Source organism: Podarcis pityusensis (genome assembly GCF_964106645.2).
Source record: "Podarcis pityusensis genome assembly, chromosome: 1".
In the NCBI taxonomy this organism is placed as follows: domain Eukaryota; kingdom Metazoa; phylum Chordata; class Lepidosauria; order Squamata; family Lacertidae; genus Podarcis; species Podarcis pityusensis.
This window is the reverse complement of record NC_138028.1, coordinates 1,558,817-1,581,973: the sequence shown is the minus strand read 5'-3', so window position 1 is coordinate 1,581,973 and position 23,157 is coordinate 1,558,817. Positions and strand designations below refer to the sequence as shown.

Sequence of the window (23,157 nt, the reverse complement as noted above, 5' to 3'; positions counted from 1 at the left end):
TATTTGACAACTGTGATACTGTTCAGGACCGAAAGAGAAACGAGAAGTAGCTCAATTTGCACAATTTTATTAAAAAAAGGACATTTTAAACAAACCTTTCTAAACTTATACATGAAAATTCAATACAAAACCCACCCCAAACACAGCATGGTTCTAGCAACACACTTCATTTGTCACTTCTTTAAATCCAAAAGATGCCCTTCCACATTATGTAGTCCCACCCACCCATATATATATATATATATATTTAAAAATCTCTCTTTTTTGGATGCTGCAACTGTAAACTCAAAGCCAAAACAGACCTGGATGAGGGTGTAGATTTGAAACTTATTGAGGGACAGGAGCAGGAAACTCACATAGAGCACCATTTCCTGGAGTGGCGCAAACCTGTTCTAGCCGCCTTCAGATCATTGCCGAGAGCCGACTTTAGCCAGCATTCAATAGATGTTATTGCAATTTCTTGGAATTTTTTGTAACAGGAAAGCCGAAATCCTGATAAAACTATGTATACAGCAAGATACCAATTAATACAAGAATTTGTCACAAGAACCCTGTGGACATCAGTTCACCGCACATGCAGAAAACACAAAAGGATTGTGTGACTCTGTTCACATCCCCATTTATATATATATATATATATATAAAAACCAAAAACACTTTCACACCCCATTTCTGCTCAAATTGTTCTTCTGCTCAGGTGGAAGAAGTCTGATAGTATTGTCCGTAATTCCATGCATTTGGGTAGTTGTACTAGAGGAGGAAGCAAAAGGGGGAGGTGGGTTAGCAAACTTTTTGCGCATTCCACACTTGTGCAAAACTCTGCAAAGGGCCAAGAGCTAAACGGCTCCACCGCTGCAGTATTGCAGGTGCAGAGGCCCTTGGCATTTTTAAAGCCTGAATCCCTGTCATGGCAGAGCTTGAGTTTGGGATGGGTTGCGTGGCAAAGAGGAGCCCGAAAACTTCCCCCGTATCCGCTGCTCACCTGGTACCAAGCGTTGTAGTTGTAGGCAGCCTGGTTCGCTTGCATGTCTCCGTCCGCCATCTGCCCAGATGCCAGAGCGGCCTCGTCACCCTGCGCTCGCTTCTCGTCTGGCTCTTCGCAGCTGCAAGATGCGACAAATGCGCTGCTGTTATTCGACAGAGCAGAGGGCCCAGAGATGGAAACGTCACCAGCTAGCTAGCAAGTCCTCGACTCGCTGGGTCTGCTTTGCCTTGAATCTTAACACCACTGTCTGGTATCCCAGCATGGTAAGGAGCTGGTGGAGAAGGGGGCTTCTCACACCCCCAACTCCCTGTCTGTCACTTCCCCTCCCCACCCTCTAGGGAACGACAAACGGTGGCCCACTTTGTAAGGGCAGGACAACTCACCTGTCTTGGGGGGGGGGTGGAGAACAAAACATCTCTGTTCCCCTGACCCCCACTTCAGGAAGGGATCCAGGCCCCTCCCTTTGAGATACTGCACTTGCCTCTCTGCTCTGAAATATTTCCTTTATTTAACATAATTTATATAGCACTTGACTGTAAGTAAACCTCTAAGCTGTTTACAAAAGCATTATATCTTATTCCTCAGTTCAAAAGGACTGCCTTTTCCAATATAACAAAATAATAATAATAATAATAATAATAATAATAATAGCAGCAGCAATAATTTATTTATACCCCACCCATCTGGCTGGGTTTCCCCAGCATCTAAGCCCTCCTCAACAGTCCCTACCCCAAACCTTCTGAAATTAGGCAGGAGGTGATCAGTGAGGGGAACTTTCTGGCTGCAACACCCAACATGTGGAATACCCTCAACCCCAGCAAGGCTCACCTGGCACCAAATCTGGTGTCTTTCCAATGCCAGGCAAATACCTTTTTATTTGCTCAGGCCTTCAAGCTATCTCCTTTTATTGTTTGGAGCTTTTTTCCCCTGATTCTGATGAGCTAATTATATTAATTTATGTTGGGGGGGGAGATGTCTTTCTACTGTCGTGTGCTACCTTGTGAGTTTTTTAAACAAAGACTTGACATCCCAATAACTAAATGTCATTTGTCAGAAAGCAAAGAAACCCTGCTACACATTTGACAAGGCATTCAAGCCATGGGCGCTATTCAATCCTATCAACCCAGGGAGGGGGGCTGTTAAAGCCACCTGCTCCTCATCTATCTTCAGCACAACAAGAAGCCAGTTGCCTGGCCACCCCTTAATATGAAGAACAGCCTTGGAAGTTTCCAAAGTTTGAAGAACCCGAGCCGCTACTTGAATGCTGCTCCTAATGCTTCATGGGAAAAGAGTAAAAAGCTCTCGAGTGCTTGCGTTTAAACATGAGGCGCATTTCCATGAGTGGCGCATCAGATCATTCGCAACTGTCAAGGGGCATGCAAAAAAATAGAATAAAATAAATCCTCAACTTCAGACGTGCTAAGGTATTAGCCAAACTTTGTCGTAATTCTCACGGAGTTGGTAATCCTGAGGCACTGCCCACCTCCCTGCAGAGGCAGCTTTTTCAGAAAAGCTCTTTAGCACATCTGGGAATAGAGCTTCCACCCTGGCCTGTCTGTCTGTCTGTCTGTCTGTCTGTCTGTCTCTCTATCCTCCCCCCCCCCCCCCAGGAAGCATGGTCATATTGGGTGAACCAAAATGTATGGTTTGGAGTAGGCAGCCCTGATACACTTTTGCAGTCAAGCCTTAACGCCATCACTGCTCTCTGCTAAACAAGACAGTCCATACCCATTTTCTGCTTTCCTTTTCAAAGACTCTTGCTCCTTCAGAAGGGACTGATGCTCTTCATAGGCATCCATAAGCCTGCAAAGAGGAGAGGGGAGAAAAAACAGGCTGCAGGTTAGGCCTTTCTGCTCGTCAGTGCAGGATGCACAAACATTTCCATTTTGAAAGTTTGTGAACTGGATCACACTAGTTTAAATTCTCTACTGAAGTTGGCATCAGTGAAGAGAGAAACCCACTTACTCCCAGGGCCAGAATTTCTGCAACCTTTAGCAGGAAGAACAGTTTCTACAAAGAATGGCCTCTTGTCCACCCTCCTGAACTTTGTCTGCAGCGTACATGCCATTAATAGGCATTAAAATGGGCTCAGATGCTCTCCAGTTCCCCTAAGGCTGTTAAGCACATGTAAAACCTCACTTGTTCACATCCAGACCAAAATCTTCAAGGAATTCCACCTTTCGCTGAGAAAAGATAATCCTCATTTTTATAGCCAACGTGCCACTGATCGCTTTGTCAAAACACGCAATGATGTTCTCTTCATTTTGTTTCAGGTCTCCATTGTACTCTATTTCCAGCAAGTTGAGATACAGTTTGGGGTTATCCTAGGCAAAATAAATTAAATACAGAAACATTCAGATGGCAATATTCAAGAGTAGTACACAAATTATTACAACCGCAATGATGAGGTAGTTAAATATATTGAAATTACAGGAGAGAATGTCTGAATGGTATGTCCGCGGTGGAGCCTCCGCTTGGGTGCAGGGGGAGCAAGCTGCGCATGCAAGACCTCTTCCTCTCAGAACTACCTCTTTCAGAAATGTTTTCATGTAATTTGCAACTACACTTCCAAAAATTAGACGGCTCAATTTAGCCATGTACAAGATCCTCTAAGTAAGCATACGCACAGCAAACCAAGAATCCCATGAGCACCAGTCTTCTCTGCATTCTCAGGGATTCATGGTATCATCAAGGTGCATCTTAGAACACCAGAATTATCCCTCCACCTCCTGGCCCAATCAAGGCACAAAAGTCTTGCAGGAGGTTAGGGAGGCGCTGGTACCTTCCTGAGGAGGAAAAACTTTTGCTTGCCTAGAGACATGCACCAGATCTGAATGCCTTGAAAAAAATGAATTTTAGTGAGTGCACCTCACTATTATGGAATCTAACATAAATATGCATATTTGTAATGCGCAGAACTTTGTGGAGTGCCCCCCCCTTAAGCCAGTACTGAGAAGGGTCTTCTGCCGTGAGGTATGGGGCTCCTTTCCCATTTAAATGTCTCTATTGATTCTTCTGTAAATGCATCTACATCTATGACCCAGGAACTGCGGAAATTGAGAGAGCTGCACCCCTGGCCACATTACAGCCCCAGGATCTGGCACCCCAGACACTGCCATGCTAAGCTAGCTCTGCTCTGGTGGGAAGCCTGGAGTTTGGGGCGGGGTGTGTAGGGAAGGGAGCCTGGCAACATCAGTTTAGAGGGACTGGTGTCTCCAAGTTGCAGCAACACGCATTGCAGAGTCAAGAGTCGTCATCACTGTTGCCAGGCACGGGAGCCCCTTGGCAGAGGTGGCAAGGAAGGGGTCCAGTTAACCCTCCTCCGAGAGCTGCCTACCCTGTCTCTGTCGATGGCGTCCAGAATCACTTTCCTGGCTTTGGGGAGGTTCTTCTGGATTTTGAAAAGGTGCCGAGCAAGCTTGACCGCGAAGAAGGAGGCTTCGTAGCTGGACTTGGCGTTCTTCACAGCTTCCTGGAGCAGGTGCTCAGCCTCCTCCATGTTCCCATGCCTCCGCTCCAAGCTCACTCTCCGCAGGCGGATCATGGCCAGGCCTGAAACGTTCTCTTCAAAGGTCTTCAGAATTCTTCGGGCTTCATTGATATTCCCTAAAAGCAAGGGGAAACGTGTGGGTGTGGAATGGCACCTAGCTGGGGTCCTCCTGCACAACTCCCTGTCAGGTACCCAAATATCAGTTTTTGCTTTACACTCCCCCGCCCCCGTCATCTAGCTGAGTTAAGTTTCAGATGGGAACGAAAGGGAGGTGGGGGCTTCAAGCACCAGACTTTGCTCAGGTCACTTGATTCCCGCCTTCCTGAGAAGTAGGAAGCAACAACCCACTACAGTGGTACCTCAGGTAAAGCACTTAATTCGTTCCGGAGGTCCGTTCTTAACCTGAAACTGTTCTTAACCTGAAGCACCACTTTAGCTAATAGGGTCTCCTGCTGCTGCCATGCCGCTGGAGCACAATTGCTCATCCTGAAGCAAAGTTCTTAACCTGAGGTACTATTTCTGGGTTAGCAGAGTCTGTAACCTGAAACGTATGTAACCTGAAGGATATGTAACCTGTTGGTATCAATGTCTCCTTCACACCAAACAGAGAAACTGGAATGTACAAAGAGCATAAATGCACAGGTGTTCATAAATCAGCCCATCAGCTGTCCAGCAGCACACACAGCCCCCTCCTCAAGAGTCTCCTTTGTGGTGCAGTTTCAAGGCGGGAATAGTGGAAGTCGCTTCCAAGCAGCAGGAGACATTCCTCCGCCTCTTGCCAAGCCCTCTGGCACTCTCGTGGAGAGAAGCAGGGTGTGCTCTCATATGTGCGGAGGTTGAGAGTAGGTAGATAAAAGCAGGAGTCTCCCTGCAAGGAGGGCTGATTACAGTCATCATGGGTGGCAAGTGTCTGTGTATGCACACGCCCAGCAGATTCCATGCACAGATTCTGCAATGTCCTGGAAAAGATCCTCAACTTCAGATAGAAGGTACAGACAGTTACATACACCCTGATCTACATTTTACTACCAGATACTCGAGTCACAAACTTGGCTAAAATTCACCATCCGCATAATCTATTCTTCTAACCAGGCTCTGCAACCAATTCAGAGGAGCAACGACGTTAGCACAGACTGCAAAGTGAGGTTAGAGGAAAACGGCAAGTGTTCCTGTTTTGCAGGCATGTAATCCCCATAGGGAGACTGGAAAGAGACCCTAAAAAGTGCTGCTACTAGGAGAGGAGGGGTCAACAGTGTTACAGCAGGGATATGGCATTAAGCACCTCCTTGAATCCTCTTCACAGCACTGGTCTTTCAGTCAGGTCTGATCACTGAGCTGCCAATCACTGTCCCAAGCGGAAGACCTGAACCCTTAAGATATGCCCTATTATCAATGTTTATAGGGCCTCATTCACTTCTCCAGAATTTGCAGTGGCTGTTTCATCCACGGAGGAGCAACCTTTCCAGGGTTGCCAAATGATCAAAATACTGGGATATGGAGATGTGTATCTCCACATGGTCTACGACCATTTACATTTACTCTTATCCTGTGGCAAGGAAAAAAGTGCATGTATCCTCATTTGCTTTTATTCTTGTTATAGTCTTCTTCATGGAGTGGCTTACAAGGCGGCATTTAAGTTTGTAGAGAAAATGACTGACTGAGCAGTGAGCCTCCAAGAGCCTGCCGTTTTGTTTGGCTGAAGGATGCCTCTGCTACCCGTTCCTTCCTCTAGGAGACCTGGCTCCTCACTCACCTTGCTGTTCCTCAAAGGCTGCCCAGAGCAAGTGCACCATCGGCTTCTTTGAGAGGTGTATCGTGCAGGCCCGGCTGTAGACGTGCCTCACTCCTTCGATGCTGTGGTTCTCCATATACTTGGCATACTGCATTTGAAGACAGAGCAGAGACTGAACAATTCACAGCTTACTCTGGGCTGCTAAATACTTGAGAGAACTATAAAATTCTTGTGTTTAAACCCATTCAGCACCTTTATTGAACCATTAGACTAGTTTCTGTAAGGAGGGACGAAGAGAGGCAACGAAGTTGGCATATGCAGCTGTCAAATCTGGTTGCAAGCAGACCATCTCCTAATGCAACAGATATAGTTATACATGAACAACATTCAAACAAGAGTACAGAAGGTTAGTCACTGATCATCAATGTTTGCAAAGGCAGAGAGCTGTGCGTGGGAGACACGCCCCGTACCTTGATCCAAAACTCCTCATAGAGGGCACAGGAGATCACACAGCGCTCAAAGAGGACCACCACTCGCTCATGAGTCCCGTTTTCAATCTCAAAGTCCAAGTACTCCTTCCAGTTCTTCAGCTGAGTTTTCTCCAGAGGTTTAACGTGAAAATAAGGTCGTTTTATCTGCAATGGAGGAGAACCAAGGGAACGGAAAGTAAACCAGCTTTACAATGGCAACAAAACAACTTTCATCTGCCACTTAATCCCGCCAAGCACGTGAGAAACCGGAACCTGCTGCCATCTAAGCCAAGGCCTGCTCAGAATCAACACATCCATATGCAAGTGAATGCGGAGGAGAGAGGTGGATCACATTATTCCCCCTACATTTTCCCAAACCTGTGAACAAGGCCTCCATGCGCCCAGCTTGTGCATGCATAAAAGACAATCACAAGTTTGAAGACCCTCCACAGGTCGTGGACAGTCCTCCGGAATAATACTGTTGCTCCTTCCACACATTAATTTAAACATGGGTTAATGTGTGATCAGCCCTATACCTTCCCCTGAAATGTAGTTTCAAGAACAGCTGACCAAGCTAGCAAGTTCCTTATACAGAAAGACCTAACAAAGATCAGGCACAGAACTCTTGGGTCCAATAAGAATGCACAATTAAGTGGCTGCATTCCTTAAGAATACAGAACAATCATCATGTATCAAAGGTGGCCAAACAGATGTCTTCATTCCAAGTAGGATGCGATGGCAAGATCCCTCTTTCCATTGCTTCTTGTTGCCAAACCTGGGCCTCCTCTACGGTTCTCTTAGAGAGTATAATCTGCTCATTGTGCCCCATGTGCATCCTTTACACTTCGGCCGATTCTCATTTGCCATTTTGTCGCTCATTCACTGACTTTGGAGAGATCTTTTTAGCTCTCTTTGCAATCCACTTTGGTTTTCAATCTCAACTCCCCAACCCTGCACACCCTCAAGCTCTTAAGGAACCCAACTTCTTACCTCCCTGCATTGTAAGAATTGCCCACTGATTGGTACCCTTTGCCTCCTACTCTTGACTCATCACCAATTCAAAAGGGCCTGTCTTCTTATCTCATGGCCACCAGGAGGGGGCTTTGCCCAAAAGTCCTTCCCAATTACCAAAATACAACCTGTGCTCAGATTTGGGCCAAAGCATTCTTCTTTTCTAAGCACCCTGTGTTCTAAAGGAGCACTCCTAAACCACTCCAACTTGTAAATGTTCTGTACTGCTAGGAAGTTGCTCCCTTCAGGCTGCACTTATGGACTTCCTGGAGGTGCCTGGCTGGCCACCAGTGGGGGAAAAAATGCTGGACTAGATGCCCCTGCCTTAGAGGAGAGCACTGCTAGGTGAGACGGAGGAAACAGGATCATGGGACTTGAAAAAAATCAACCGCTCAGACACTAAGTTAGAAGGGTAAAGCAAGCAGAACGTGGGTATCTAGAGATCTATCCCACTTTATAATTTTTTGCTTCTTTAATGGCCACACCTAAAAAACCACTTGTCTCTGAAATCTTGAGACGCTATTAAGCCAATTAAGAGTATCCAACAGAGATTGGATCTCATCTCTCCTACACCCCACGTTCTTTGGAGCCTATGGACAGGCAAACACCCTGAACAGAAGCAGCATCAAAGGAGACAACAGAAGCAGTTGTGTTGGTAAGAAGTCCCACACGTCTCATAACATTTATAAAAATGCTGCAATTTCATTAAAAATATGAGTATTGGAGCATTACAAAACTCCAAAAATACTGGAGCCTTCTGCAACTTGGGGGATAATCAGCAGCACCACTAAATATCATCTTGGTGATTGAGATAAGATATAAGGATTCAGGCAACCCCTCAGGTGCCCTGGACCCAAGTTGTTCAAGGCTTTGTAAATTAATACAAGGGCCTTGGACACGGCTTGGCAGCAGATGGGCAGCCAGTGCAGATCTTTTCACAATACTGCTACATGTTGCTGGCTATCTGCCCTCATCAGCCCAGCAAAGCCTGGCTTAAGCATGCCTGCCTAACGCTGTACTGAACTCTGGCCACTTTGAGCTGCTTGCAAGGGGGAACGCAATAGGAAAACTGCCTTTTGTTCATATATGGTCACCACTGTAAGCAATACAATTAATTTGTAGCAAATTTTTACATTTGAAGCAACAGCACAGCCTGTAAAGGAATTTGCTATTGGTGTTACGGCTTCAAAGAGAGAGAGCTTTGGTTGGTTGTTGGCATCTGTCTGTCTTGGGACACAGTGGCTGGAATTGCATCTCACAGGGGGAAAGTGCTCTGCCCAGCAACCACCAGCTCCTGCTTCCAGAAAAGCTGGGGTACTGAAGACATCAAGCAAGTGACCTCACTTATGAATCCTTACATTTATAGAGAAATCAATTAATTTCACAGGTGCTCGGCTTGCCTCCAAGCAGATAATTCTGTAGTCCAAGAGGCATAAGAACTGTATGCCCCAAGATTTCAGGTATCACTCCCAGAGAGTATAAAGGATCTACATACAGTGGTACCTCTAGTTACGGACTCAATCCATTCCGGGGTGCTGTTCGCACCCCGAAAAGTCCGCAACTAGAGCGCCACTTCTGCGTGTAGCATGATAAAGCGCTTCTGTGCATGTATGAAGCGCACAGCACGCTTCTGCACATGCGCGCACAGCGAAACCCGGAAGTATACACTTCCGGGTTTGCTGCGTTCGCAAGCCGAAAAGACGCAACATGAACCTAATGCAACACGAGGTATGGCTGTAATCACAAACTACTATGCTTTTGTTATAGCAGCCATTTGATGTGTTGTGTTTATTGTTGAAATGAAAATATATCAATTATGTTAACAGGAAATTTGACTTCAATGATTTTCATTGGTCTTTTTGCACTCTGATTTGCACTTTCTAGAAAAGCAGTCCACACATTTTAAATTAAATGAGCAATCAGTGAAGTGTAGTGCAGACTCCAAAAATGCCTTGTGTTGAACCTCAAAATAGGGGACCCCAGTTGCAAACCCTGCTCAGCCATGAAGGTGTATACAAATGCCATTAAAAAACTGAAACCACGAGACTCACAGGGCAACTCCAAGCAAGTCACATACTCTTAGCCCATGGGTGACTAACCTGTCGCCCCTTCAAGTGCTGGTGGACTACAGAGGCCATGCTGGCTGGGGCAGATACGAGCCAGAGATCAGCAACATCTCCACCCCTGCCTTAGTCTAACTTGCTACGAGAGGCTGCCTGGCCTGCCCTGAACGCCATTGGGGAAGGGTAGGATGAGAAAGCTGAACTGGACATCTGGAACCGCAATTCAAGATGCAAGAAGACTCTGTGCTGGTTTTGTGGCAATATACTAACACAGCGATCCCTCTGGATTTATTTATTTTTTAAAGTGTATTAAGGATGAAAAAGCTATACTATACAGGTACATCCCTCTGCCATTTGGATTCAACAAAAAGCTTGCACTTTAGCCCATTAAATGTGTATCTAATATTCAAAATACTCCCAGTCGAATGCAAAGCTGTTAATTAAAGTCTGCTGACCGCAGCAGAAGCTGAGTGGAATACAAAGGGATGTGGAGCCACACCCAAGTTACTCAGGATTATCTTTATCTACAGAGTATGAATTTGCTTTAGAACCTGCCCAAGTTGGGTGGCCTTGACGGATTGCAACACATCCCATTTCACTCACCTCTTCCTCCAAGGTGGAGCTCCGAAAGCCGCCACCACAGACAAGCTCTAGGCAGAATGTTATGATAACCTTAACTCCACTTGAAGTCAGCTAAAGGGTAGGAAGCCCTTGGCAAAGGCAGGCGGCCAGGGCTGCCCTGGGCTCCTGGTGGCTAACCCTCCAGGCAGGGAGTCACTACATTCTGCTGCTTTCAAGTCAGGGCCCCTGCCTACCAATACTGATGACCTACCACACCCAGCAGTCAAGAGGTTGTGCATTTACTCAATACTGCACTTTGCAGTTATTTGTCATAGGAGGAGACAGTTCGTTTTCTCTTTATGCAAACTAAGCCAATTGGAGATCAGATGAGAACACTGTTATTGGCCCTTACAGTGAAGAAATAATCTTGGGCCAATGTAAAGCTCCTGAACTTGGCACCTTTGATATTCCAGACGGTTTAAAGTGCTAAATGAAATGACTCCAACAATAAGTACTACACATCACACACATATAGCAATCCTGAGGGCAAGAAAGCAAACAATGCACATGAAATTCCAAATGCAAGCAAGAGATAAGGCTGCAATCTCAAGTTTGTCGGGCATGCACTATCTCAGGGATTAAACAACTCTTCTTTCATCACTGAGGGGGCCTGCCTACAAGCAGCAGACAGGGAAACAGGGAAAGTTCCGGTAAGGCAACCACAAAAAATGCTGATGCAATGGCACCTCTGTGTAGAATTCTGACTCTGAGTAAGTAATACCTCTGGCTCAGAGATCTGCACCAATTATCAATCTGCTCCAGGTTCGGGTTCAAGGTGTAACCTTTATCTTGGCAGCTTGAGATCAGTTTACTTGCAAGACCACTTTGCCTTCTATATGCCCATTTGACTGCTTCCATCAGCAGAACTAGCACCGTTAACAGATGCCATGTAATATGTAAGAAGTCAATCTCTGAATGTGGCAGCACCTACACTTAGGAACTCCCTGCCTATGGACATCAGGCAGGCACCTTCACTGTACTCTTTTCGGTGCTTGCTGAAAACATTTTTGTTTAGGCAAGCCATTATTTCACTGTACAAATGACTTAGCAAGCATAAGAAGAACTGCAGGACTGACGCTTAGCAAGTCTTGTGGATGAAGTCTGTGGAACCAGGTGGTGGCTCAAAAGCTAAGTTTGTGTGCTTCAACTACAAGCTGCTTTGGACATGACCCACAAATGCCAGAAACAGCTTCTCCATGGAAGTCCAAAGCAGCGGCTGCTGCTGCCTCCTCCTCCACTGAATTTCAAAAGCATGTTATGCAAAGGAACTTACCCCTTCCTCAAAGGTCCACCTCTTGCTGACTTCATGCTCATTGTGATTGAACATTTCTTGATGAATCTCAATGATTCTGTGTCGCATGTTTTCTATTTCAGTGATTAGCTAAACAAATACAGAAAGGAAAGGGTTTGACAAAATCCAGACACAGACACATTTTTATGAGGCAGTGAGCTTCAGAATTTTCCTTCTGAAGCAAGAACACACAGTGCTCAAGAGGGGATCCAGAAAATCTGCCCAGCTGGGACTTTGAAATGTTATATCCTCGGACTCTATTGCCAGCACATCACCTGGGATCTGCGGAATCCAATTCTTAAGGACAAACCTCTAGTCTGACCACAGCGAAGGAGAACAACAAGTACCTAACTCAAGGGTAGAATTCAAGTTTTCCAAATTCAAGATACCACTTTCGTTACGTCCATCTAAAGCAACAGGAGAAGACCTCTGGTTGAGAATCTTGGGAGAGTTCTTGCCAGTCAGATTTGGTAATACTGAGCTAGATGGATCACTGGTCTATAGGTCTGGCAGCTGCTTATATATCCTTCTTTCTTCTAAACACCCACAACAAAGGGGCAGGGAGCACCTTGCACAGCACGACACACCCTGCTGCTCGCTATGCTTCATAGGTCCTGCCACAAATACACGGAGTGACAGCTCTCCTTATCCCCATCTTTTGAAAGAAGGAACTCTAGCATTTCCAAATTTTGGTGAAGGGAACTGCTAACAGGATTCAGCATTTCTGCTGCCTGAGGTGCTGCTTCCTGCGACAGGTAGCCAGCCTTCCCCTTAACTTTGAAGCTGCAGAGCTGAGCTGGAATTGTGCCAACAGCTGCAGGGTAATCCATCCACCTCCTCAGCTGTGAGTAAGGCAGGGCTTTCTCTATTTATTGAAGTATTTATGATCTGCATTTTTCATAAAAGCATATAAAGGTTGTATATAACATAAGAAGGTACAGTAAAATTGGCAAAAGCTTCCATAAGACAACATGTCTTGTAGCTACATCATCAGGGTACTTAGGAACCCATAACAGAACTCTCCTTGCCAAGGAAAGGCAGGAAAGAGGGGTGTGGATATTGCTACCTAAAGACATTTAGAGAGAAATGAAGAAGTGGCCAAGCCAGAAAAAAGGGGGGAAATGGGGAAGGGGGTTTGCTGTTGACAACCAATCTGTCTCAACAGCAATGCTGGCCAAAAACTGGTAGACCCTGCCTGCAAACTACTTGTATAAATACAGTGGTACCTCGGGTTAAGTACTTAATTTGTTCTGGAGGTCCGTTCTTAACCTGAAACTGTTCTTAACCTGAAGCAGCACTTTAGCTAATGGGGCCTCCCACTGTCGCCGCGCCGCCGGAGCACGATTTCTGTTCTCATCCTGAAGCGTATGTAACCCAAGGTACCTCTGTAAATGCTAGAGGTCAGATCTTGCGTCAGTTCAGGCTCTACTCTAACCAGAATCAAGAAGAAAGGCTTCAGAAGCACACGTGCTAAAACTAGGACAGGAATATGGAGAGGGACAAGGCAGGGAATAACTTTAAAGGCAGAAAGCAAAGGATGGCAGCTGGCAAATGCAGAAACATGACACCAAATGCAGACACGCCCGGCTTCTGAATGTGCTTTCAAAGAGCTCTAGTCAGCAAAAGATCCAGGCGTTTTATGAGTAGCTGAATAAATTAGGCCTATGCAAAACTGCTGTTATTAACCCCGAGAAAAAAACAGGGCACGCTATGCAGAGTTACCTTAGCAGGGTCAGTTATATCTTCAGTTCCAGAAGGGAGGTCATCTCCAGGGGGGGCATCCTCCCCATTATGGCTATTGGAAGAAGCGAGTTCTCTGCGCAGTTGGATAAACTGTTCAGTAGTAAGAAGGTCCCGGGGCAGGTTATTCTGGACATGCTCTTTGAACCTACAGTCAAGAGAGAGAATGAGAATGAATTTGTGGACTGTTCTAAGATGAAACTGGACAGCTCTTTGCCACAATGAAACTGCTCTAGGAAGACCCAGGCAGCAAGTGTTGCATTTGTTACTTTTTAATAAGCAACTAGCTGGCCTTGCTTTCCAGAAACGCCTTTTCTCATTTCATCTGGTTGCCCTTGACCGTTGCAGCTCTTCTTTATAATCACATATTACAAAAAAAAACCCCACTAACACAAGATGTTAAGTTGCTTGTTATGTGCTTATTCATCTTCCAAAAGGAAGCCCTGAAGCTCAGCTGCATTACCACAAATAACTCAGAAAGCCACCCCTGCTGCTCTATTTCACACTTGCAGTTAGTCAGGAATTTAGCCCCTGAGAAAATTTCAGAAATTGACATCCAGTTTGTGCCCATCACCCAGCTCACAGAGAACACAACGACACAGCAAACGTCTGTGCCCAAGGAGAAGATTCGTCACCCTATCAGGAATTACCAGGGCTTTCCATAGCTGAACTGCTCTTAGAGATGCCAAGCTATTTCTCTGGGACAGATAAAATTATGCTACCTAGCAGAGAATACATGCCTGGCAGAACATTTATAAGTGCTCATCATCATAATGAATGCCATGTATAAAGTGCTGAAAATTATTAGATGCTCCACTACACATGACATTTTCACAGTTACATTGCTCAGGTGTAAAGTCGTCTCAATTTCCTCCTTTAGAATACAACCAGAACACACGTGCAACTAATAATGCATTTGTTTAAAACAATTTCAAGGCCTTTCAGTGTTGCAATAATAGGACATTACAGAAACCAAAAGTGTAACACTAACTCAACCTTAACAACCTCCTTACCTTTGGAAATGATGGCTGTAAAGCTGGGTGGGAATCCCAAGAATGCGGTCAAATACGGCAGTCACTGCTCTCAGGTTAGCCTGCTCATTTTCCCAGTTTATATACATTTCCCAGAGTTTGTCAGAGCGGAAATCTGTCCCTGCAGCTAAGACTGCGTGTTCGTAGGTCCTGGGAGGTAAGACAATTTATGTTATTATGGAAATACTTCATTAGTCCTGAGCACAGATCCTGCTCAGATGGCTAGAGTTTCTCCCACTCAATAAAAAATAAAACGTGGCAAAGTCATGGACTCATTGCCTGCTTAAAATGGCGTAATATATAATGGGTAGCACCCAAAATTCTCTTATTAATAACTGTGAATCACCCTGTGGTCTTCAGATGGATGGTATGAAAATTAATTAAAGGAATAAATGGAAGCCTTTTAAATCTGACTGTTCTGATAGAATTTGATACTGTTCATTTTTTAGGCAATTTTGGCTCAGATGTCATTTCTGCAATATTCTATACCCCCAATTCCTGAACTGATGCAAAATATCAAAAGCGCTTTCCTTCCATCAGTGACAATGTAAAAATTTTAAGATCTGAAGAGAATCCAGTGTAAAATTTAACAAAAAGCTCCCTCACTCTTTCAAAACAATACCCTTTCTTCAAGACCCTCAAAAAGACTGCTAGACTAAGGATGTGGTGACATGAAAGTTTTTTTCAATTTGACTGAATTGTCCAGTTGACAAACTGGCTTTAACAGCAACTAGTGAAAAATGTGAACACAGAACACATCTCATTAACCAAATTGGGAGAAGGTATTAAAAGCTGACTTCCACACCCTCTTGTTGAAAAGAATGAAATTTGTGATGACACAGAAAACGATCAGGGTTCTCACCGTGCAATGCCAGAAAATATTCCGTGTGAACCATTTTTTTAAATTTACAAAACATGCCTATAATGCGTTTTAATCCTTGTTGGCCCCTCCCTCAATTTAAGGCAGGGATGGGGAACGTTCCTCTGCCCTGCAGACTCCATCTGGCCAGTGAGGATTCCACGCTGGCTGCAGATGGAAGGGCTTCTCTTCTGCCCCAGCCAGCACAGAAATGCAGCAAATGGCAGGCATCTAGATTATTAACCCGTATTTCTTTCGTTGAATCATAGACTTGGAAGGGCTCCTGGGGAGGGGAGGGGGTCACCTAGTCCAACCACCTGCAGTGCAGATCTAATCCAGATCAGGACTTTGGCATGGGGAACAACAAGGCTTTGATCCTTTCCCCACTCCCTTGGGTTGCAGCCCCAAACAGATCCCCGTATCAGTAGTTTGCATGCGTGGCGCAGTGGGCGATGGCTTCCCTTTCATTCCAATGGGAATACCCCCCCCCCCGTTCAGGGTTCCAAACTACAGGAGTCAGGGTGGGGAGGGCTACCCCCCAGCAGCAGGGGGCAAAGGGGTGAAGCTTCCACTTCTAATGCCTGGAGTGTCCTGATGCATGCAATTTGCATTGGGGGGGGGGAGTATTCCCCCTCAATGCAAGGCAGAGACAATATGAATGAATGGGATGTGGCATGTGGGCAAGAAATTACTACTACTACTACTATTTATTTAATTTGTTTCTTTATTAAATTTGATCCCCTTTAAATTTATTTATTAAATTTATGCCCTTTATCCGTAGATCTCAGGGCAGTTCACAGCATACAAATGCAAGATGAAAACACAAAATGCATAATCAAAACAAGAACCCAAACAAAACAAACCTGTGTGTGAATTAATGAGCATGGGGTGCTTCCAGGCATACTGGCATTCAGGGCATATGACCCAGAGAAGAATGTGTCCCTTAAGGAAGTTTCTCCACCCCAATTGCTGTTAACTCAAAGACATTGCAAGCTGAGAGCTGCGGGCTGAGCAGAGGTCTACATCCAGGTCTCCCAAGACCAGTTCAGACGAGTCCGTTTGGCAAAAAAACAGTTTCAATTTCACACCCCAGTGGTCTACTCCAGGAGCTTGGATAGCAGAAGCCGTGTGCCTGCCCTCTGTTCAACAGGGATTCCACTCAGATGGAAAATGAGAAGGCTGTTTTTCACATGACCGAGCACAGCTCTAAGCAAAACTCCACCCCACTGGGTGTTTATATTGGATTGTTTTTGCAAACAACTTACCCCCTAATGGTCCCAACAGTTTCAGGGTCACTGGGATCCAGCGTCTCTTTGAGGAAGTTTATGTAATGGATCCAGAGATCAACACTAAGAGGTATTGCCTGGAGTCCCCTTCGATATACCTACAAAGAGAACACCAAAAGGCTATTTTTCGAATCCTTACTTAGGCGGCAAGAGAGAGGCAACACTGTGTTATCCGGTGAACCTTAAGAAATACTAATGTACTGGAATTTTGTTTAAATAGTCTACCATTACCATTGGGTGGAGGTTGGCTAGAACATGGCAATGCTCTGATCTCCACGTGCGGAGTCTTGATCTTCAAAGCGCAGCAGTCCCTGCATCTGACCAGGCTGTGTGGGCAGGCTTTGGGGTACAGACCATAGGGCACAGACCCTTTAGAGCACCAATGACAGCGTCTGACCAAAAATGCAATAAGATGTAGCAATGGTGACCAGCAAAACCAACCACAGTGTTCGAATTTTGCGAAATAATAATAAATGTATAACGTAAGTGACAGAAAAGCCCTGCCCTACTTGTTAAGCTGCAGTGTAATGCAGACGCTTGCACTGCAAAGCTTGACAAACTGTAGTAGAGGTTTAACGCACCTGCCAACAAAGAGAGAAGATATTAGCTCCGAGTGCCACAAGGAGGGACAAGCGCAAACAGAAAGCCCTGTACGAAGAGTGGAAGGTACTGGCAGCCAAAGAGTTACTTTCTGTGGTTTGGTCGGTGTTTGGCTCACAGGACCCAAGAGCAACAGCTGAAACCCACAGCCTACATACCTCGTCCGACTGCTTCATGTTGCTGTGCCGCTTCTCAAGGTCTGCATATTTTTTCCAATAGCCGTAGCAATATGGGTAGTGTGCAAAAAAACTGTCGAAGGCTTTTCTGGCAGCTAGTAAATGGTTCTGGGGGGGGAACACACAGCTCAGTTTCAGAGGTCTTAGACTTTGCATAGGTCATTCCACACATTATCAGGAGGAAGTTCTGTCAAAAGTGAGGCCTCCCCAAATCCAGAACAATAGCACTTCTTTTAAAAGAGCCAACCAACAGGAGCTGCTTGCCTGGACATTCTTCATCCATGCACAACAAAAGAAAAGGCTGAAGGAAAAGCAGAAGTCCTGCAAACCTTAGAAATCACAACCTCCTCTGGATTTCACAACCATCTTATAAAGAAATAACCAAGAATCTTTCTAGTATTTATCAATGAGCAGAATCCGTGGAACAACGGCACAAAGACAGGCATACACAAGCACTACCCCTCAACTCTGGAATGCTCTTCCACAACATGCTCAAAATCCTGGCCAGCAATGGAAAACCAACGTTTTTATGAAAGCTTTCAACAGGTGAAAACCACCAAAATGAAAGGGATACCTCTCACAAAGTTAGTCTTTGGGATTAAAAAAAAACCTCTCAAGAAGTACTTTAGTTAGTCTAGTGCTATCTGTATTAAAGAACCAGAACTATTCTTTTCAAAGGGCTGGACCATATGAGTTATATAGATTTGATTTGTAGAACAAAAACTTATTCAACGATCCAAAGAAATACTAAGTTTAAGAACTGCTGTCTAAGAATTTACAGCCTGCTGCAAATAGTCTTCTAATTTGTCTAATTTAGAACAGCCTAGGCATGCAGAGGGAAGACCTTCCCAGTTGTTGTGAGAGCAACTGTCTCTATTATTTGAACTTTCTCTCCCTGCTGTGAAAACCCCCAAAACACAAGTATCTTCCAGACAATGTTGCAAGACCTTTGAACCAGCTGATGATGACCAGTTATTTGTATCAGATGCTTTAATAGATCCTGTACTTTAAATTCTTGTTTATTTCATTGCATGCTAGGAACACTTTGGGGGTTATGGCAACGCTTGAAATATCAAAATCAGCAATGACGTACTGAAGCACTGCCCATTTGAAAGAGGACATGGGAGAGAAAAAGACAAACCACTTGCTTACCTCTTGTTCTACATACTGCAGGAGATAGACCCAGCCTGTGAAATCTTGGGGATTGGTTTCAACCACCTTCCAGAATTTTTCAAACTCGGGAGGGAATGAAGGTTCAGGGTCACCCGTCTTTGCAGCTTCATTGTCTGCCATTTCACTGTCCTGGGTGGTTTCTTCCAGAGTGTTGTCGCCGGGAGAGTTGTCAGGGGACTGCTCCATCTCCGTCACACTCATGATCTCCGTGCTGAAGTCAGCTGGTTGCTCACTCTTGGCATCCGTGTCCTTGCCCATGCTCTCGCTTTTCAAGTTACTGTTGTCGTCCTTAAGATCTGAACTCTGCATAGCGACAAGACACTCCTCTTGTTCTGTTAGAAAATAACCTGTTGAAGTGGAAAATCATCGTCATCATCATCTGCTGGGGATAAGATTCCTAAAACAAGGGCAGCTGACACTATACATCCCCAGATAGAGGGGAATAAAAATGTTGAAGAACCAAGGATGAATGAATGAGACTTGCACCAAAACACCCTGAGCATCAGTGGCTGGACTGGGATACAATCCTAGATATCAGAGTTAAAACTGACTTACAGTTCTGCATCTTGGTTCTCCTAGTCAATGGATTTGTCAAGTATTGAGTGAGAAGCAAACAGTTTTCAGACTCTCTCCTCTGGCATCAGAAGAAAGGAAGCCTGAAGGCCAAAACCAAATTACTGGCTAAAGATAATTAATTTAAGAACTGTCCCCAATTTGTAAACAGTGGGTGATATTACTCAGTGTAGACCCACTGACATTAAGGAACATGATTAGGGTAGGTTCATTAATTTCAATGGGCATTTTTGGAGTAAAACCTTTGGTTGAATACCACTTGCTGTACCTGCACTTCTCAGATAAATCTGAAGGTGAGGGCAGGTGGGGGAGGCAGAGCAGTAAGAGATTGACAAGCAAGCACACACACATAAGCATCCAAAGACGAAGAGAACGAACCAAAATCTGAAGGAGGTGTGCACTCAATACTGATAGAAACAAAGCAAACTTTGGTGCTCATACCTTAAAAAAGTTTGGTGCTCATACTTTAAATCCCAGCTCTCCTAGTTTAGTAGTAAAAAACAAACAAACCTGGAAAATGCCACTGCAGCCCAAACCTTAGCCTACATAACTTACTAGAAAGTAAATTTATTTGAATTGTTTCATATCCTGAAGAAATACCTAAAATTACTGATAGCTATATAGAAGTCTTCTGTATTATTAAATGCTGTTAATAACAAAATACTGTTACAGTACTGTACTATCATCCGAGCTCTTGGCTAGCCTATCTTTCATTCCAACAGCTGGGACTTTATCAGCCACATGGCCTTTCTTTTATACACACACCCATCAAAGATAAGTGGCAGCCCTCCAAATGAAGGTTAATGCTTTTGTTGGGAAACTTGTAGCCTTTCTGCTGTGCTAACTATGACAGCGGAATTGCATTTCAGTTCCCTCTCTGAATGTAATGTTCCAATTAACTGGTTGAGATACTCTGAAATAATCCTATTAATACTAACAACAAAACACAGACAACTAGCTGTAGAGGAGCCGGGAAGTCCAACTCAAGCCCCACAAGATAAAAGGGACTCACAAGTTGGAAGGGACCCTGAGGGTCATCTCATCCAACCTGTGAAATGCAGGGATCTCAGCAAAAGCATCCCTGACAGATGGCCACCCAAACCTCTGCTTGAAAACCTCCAAGGAAGGAGAGTCCACCACCTTCCAAGGGAGACCATTCCACTGTCAAACAGCTCTTACTATCAGAAAATTATTCCTGATGTTTCTGACTAGCCCTTTAGAGACTCATCTTTCCTCCCGCTCACAGTTCCTGAATTTCTTGCAAACTGAAACCCACATCCACACACCCTGGAACAGCTTGCCCCAGCTGTTACTTTCCCCATAAATCCTCCAAAGCACACAACAATCACATTCCCTACTCTGGAAGACCAGCCGAAAAGAGTGAGCTCCCAACAACCCCTGAACACAAGTAAGCAACAACAGGCACAAATGCTTCTAGCCAGCCCATCTCCCACTCTTCCTTTGTAAGGCAGCCCAGATGCTCTCAGAACTCTCACCTCAGAAAAGGGCTCCAAGAGCTGTGCGCTGAAATGCCAAACAGTCAGAGAGGCCCTCCCTATTCCCTGCACAGTCAGACAACCTGCAACCATCTAAACCCCAAATCTTCAAAACCACAATGGCTTTTAAAGCAAAATGGGGCACCTACCTTGGCAAAGTGGCTTCCCCAGCGTGCAATTAGACTAGTTGCAAAAACCCCATCCCATCCCTGAGAGTCATGAGTCACCACCTCTGTGATAATCCCCAACTTTGGAAGGCCAAAGGTTTGAGAGGAGAGCAACAAGCCCACATAATTTAATCAAGCTAGGAGAAATGAGCGTCAGGCCTTGATGTGGGTTTTCTCCAGTACTGCTTTATGAGCAAGACAGTAACAATTAACAACCTGTAATCAAGGCTGATGATGATCATCAATCACAACACTTCTATAACAGAGACAGTAAAAATCAGTTCCCAGCATCTCTACATGAGAAATGTAGCTTAAGTAATTAATACTTTCAGAATAAAATGAAAAGCAATTATATAATTACAGATTTTTTCCAGGGGTTGGACAGTGATGAAGAAAATTAAAGTTTCAACCATCACACAAATTTGGGTGTGCTCTTAGATGTAGCCCTAAGTCTGCATGCCCAGCTTTCTGCAGTGGCCAGGAGTGCATTTGACCACTTGTGCCTGGTCTAGCACACAACTTATGCACATTTAACCTGTGCACATTCAGCTTTATGTGCTTAGCAAAAGAATTGTTAAAAATGAAAAACTGGGTAGAAAGGGGGTGGGTGTCCAGGAAAGAAAATGCTCTGGCAACCCCACCTGACATTGCACCCAACCCGATTTTAGCTTTGGCACACTTCCCAGAATGTAACCCCTTGTAAATTGCGGGCTTACTCTGTTTTTAGGACCCACCCTACTTTTGTAATTGTAATTTGTTTTAAACTGTTTTTAATGTTGTATTTTAGTCTAATGGTGCGACACACCTTAGGCCCTTAGGGTGAGAGTATGTAAAATTAAAAATGTTCAGTACGACTCTCAAAACAAAGAGTATAAAACGTCCACACACTTAAACCCACCCATAAAAAACAAAGAATAGTAGCAATAAGCCGCAGCCCTAAATAAACAGCACTAACTGCAGCCAATGACCAGAAAGTCTTATTGAAATAAGCAAAGCGTCACATGCCTTCCCCAAAAACAATTAAGGAGGTGAATCTTCACACACTCCCATGTGGCTTATTCCATAGCAGGAGAAAGACTATCAAAATATCCAGCTACCAAAATATCTTGGGATTTTAGTAAATGATTAAAAATTGCGGGGCAGAACATTTTCCAGCGCTTTCATTTTTCTATGGAGTATTTTCTATTTCGTTGAGTACAACAGTAACGATGAAAAGGTGCCAAGTTCAAAGGCAGAAGACTTAGTTTACTAAATACAAGCGAAACTAAAGAAGCTAGAATCAAATGATTCCCTACCTTTTCAATGCAAACTGAACTCCCCCCCCAGAAAGCCCTTGTCATAGATTGAGAGAGACACGCAAAACCTACCACAGTGGTACTTCGGGTTAAGTACTTAATTCGTTCCGGAGGTCCGTTCTTAACCTGAAACTGTTCTTAACCTGAAGCACCACTTTAGCTAATGGGGCTTCCTGCTGCTGCCGCGCCACCGCTATGCAATTTCTGTTCTCATCCTGAAGCAAAGTTCTTAACCCGAGGTACTATTTCTGGGTTGGCGAAGTCTGTAACCTGCAGCGTCTGTAACCCGAGGTACCACTGTACTACGCGACATGCAAAGCAGCTGATCTGCCTGACACTGGTCTCTGGGGACTTGTCTCCAACTTCTCCTCCCCCCCCCCCGCCATGGTGGGGCTGGGACCCTCCTTCGCCTCCAGCCCCACCGCCCTCCGCGCCTGGCCCCGGGGGAGAAGAGGCAGGGGCGGCCCGAGGGTCAGGACCTGGGTTCGAATCCCGGCTCGGGGGGGGGGGGCAGTCGCTGAGCCTTTCCCGCCTCGCAGGGTGGCTGCGGGTGTTTAAATGGGATTTTTTTTGCGGGGGGGGGACACCGTTTCGGCCACCAGGAGGAGGAGGAGGAGGAGGAAGGCCGTAAAGGCCCCCCGGTCTCTCCCCCGGCCCCCCCTGGAAATCCCTCAGGGGCGTCCGCCTCTCCCCCCCCCCGAGGCAGGCGCGTCACGTGGTCTGTGGGGCGGGCTCGCCTGCCTCCCCCCCCATTTCCTGAGGGAGCCTTGGCGCCCCTCCCCCCGCCGCGCGAGGCGGGAAAGGGAAGGCAGGCAGGCAGGCGGCGCCTCCTCCTCCCTCGGGAGACCCAGCGGGGCCTCCGCTTCCCCTCAGCGGCCTTTCCCACCTGGCCCAGCGCGCTCTCTGCCATGGGCCCGGCCGCCCGCCCGCCCGCTCGCCGCCGCCGCCGCCGCCTCGTCCGCCTCTTCTAGGCCGCCCGGCTGAGGGACTGGCTGGGAAGGCCGCACTGCGCAGGCGCACGGGGGGCCTCCGGCCTCGCTCCGAGCTGAGCTGCGGCCCCGTCGGCGGGAAAGGAGCGGCGCAGGCGCAAGAGGGAGG

General features: G+C 45.7%; 1 protein-coding gene across 1 annotated transcript; it reads right to left on the bottom strand.

The window, feature by feature from the left end:
* Positions 1-51: 51 nt before the first annotated feature.
* Positions 52-23,124, bottom strand: PRPF39 (pre-mRNA processing factor 39). The gene is made up of 14 exons (XM_080976581.1): positions 22,946-23,124; positions 18,508-18,875; positions 17,338-17,463; positions 16,559-16,677; positions 14,417-14,584; positions 13,386-13,551; positions 11,646-11,753; positions 6,678-6,842; positions 6,229-6,355; positions 4,323-4,591; positions 3,125-3,309; positions 2,714-2,788; positions 983-1,103; positions 52-750 (listed from the first exon to the last, which is right to left on the bottom strand). Exons 2-14 carry the CDS (start codon positions 18,835-18,837, stop codon positions 694-696), a joined length of 2,016 nt encoding a protein of 671 aa, XP_080832707.1. The 5' UTR covers positions 18,838-18,875; positions 22,946-23,124; the 3' UTR covers positions 52-693.
* Between the last annotated feature and the right edge of the window lie 33 nt (positions 23,125-23,157).

What these genes read in the sequence shown, in the direction of transcription:
- PRPF39 (XM_080976581.1), bottom strand. Translation starts at nt 18,837, where the DNA reads ATGCAGAGTTCAGATCTTAAGGACGACAACAGTAACTTGAAAAGCGAG. An exon ending in TGCAGTATGTAGAACAAGAG is followed by an intron (nt 17,464 to 18,507) that starts GTAAGCAAGTGG and finishes TTCCCCCCCCAG; the next exon opens with AACCATTTACTAGCTGCCAG. An exon ending in ACGCCATCGACAGAGACAGG is followed by an intron (nt 3,310 to 4,322) that starts GTAGGCAGCTCT and finishes TATTTTGCCTAG; the next exon opens with GATAACCCCAAACTGTATCT.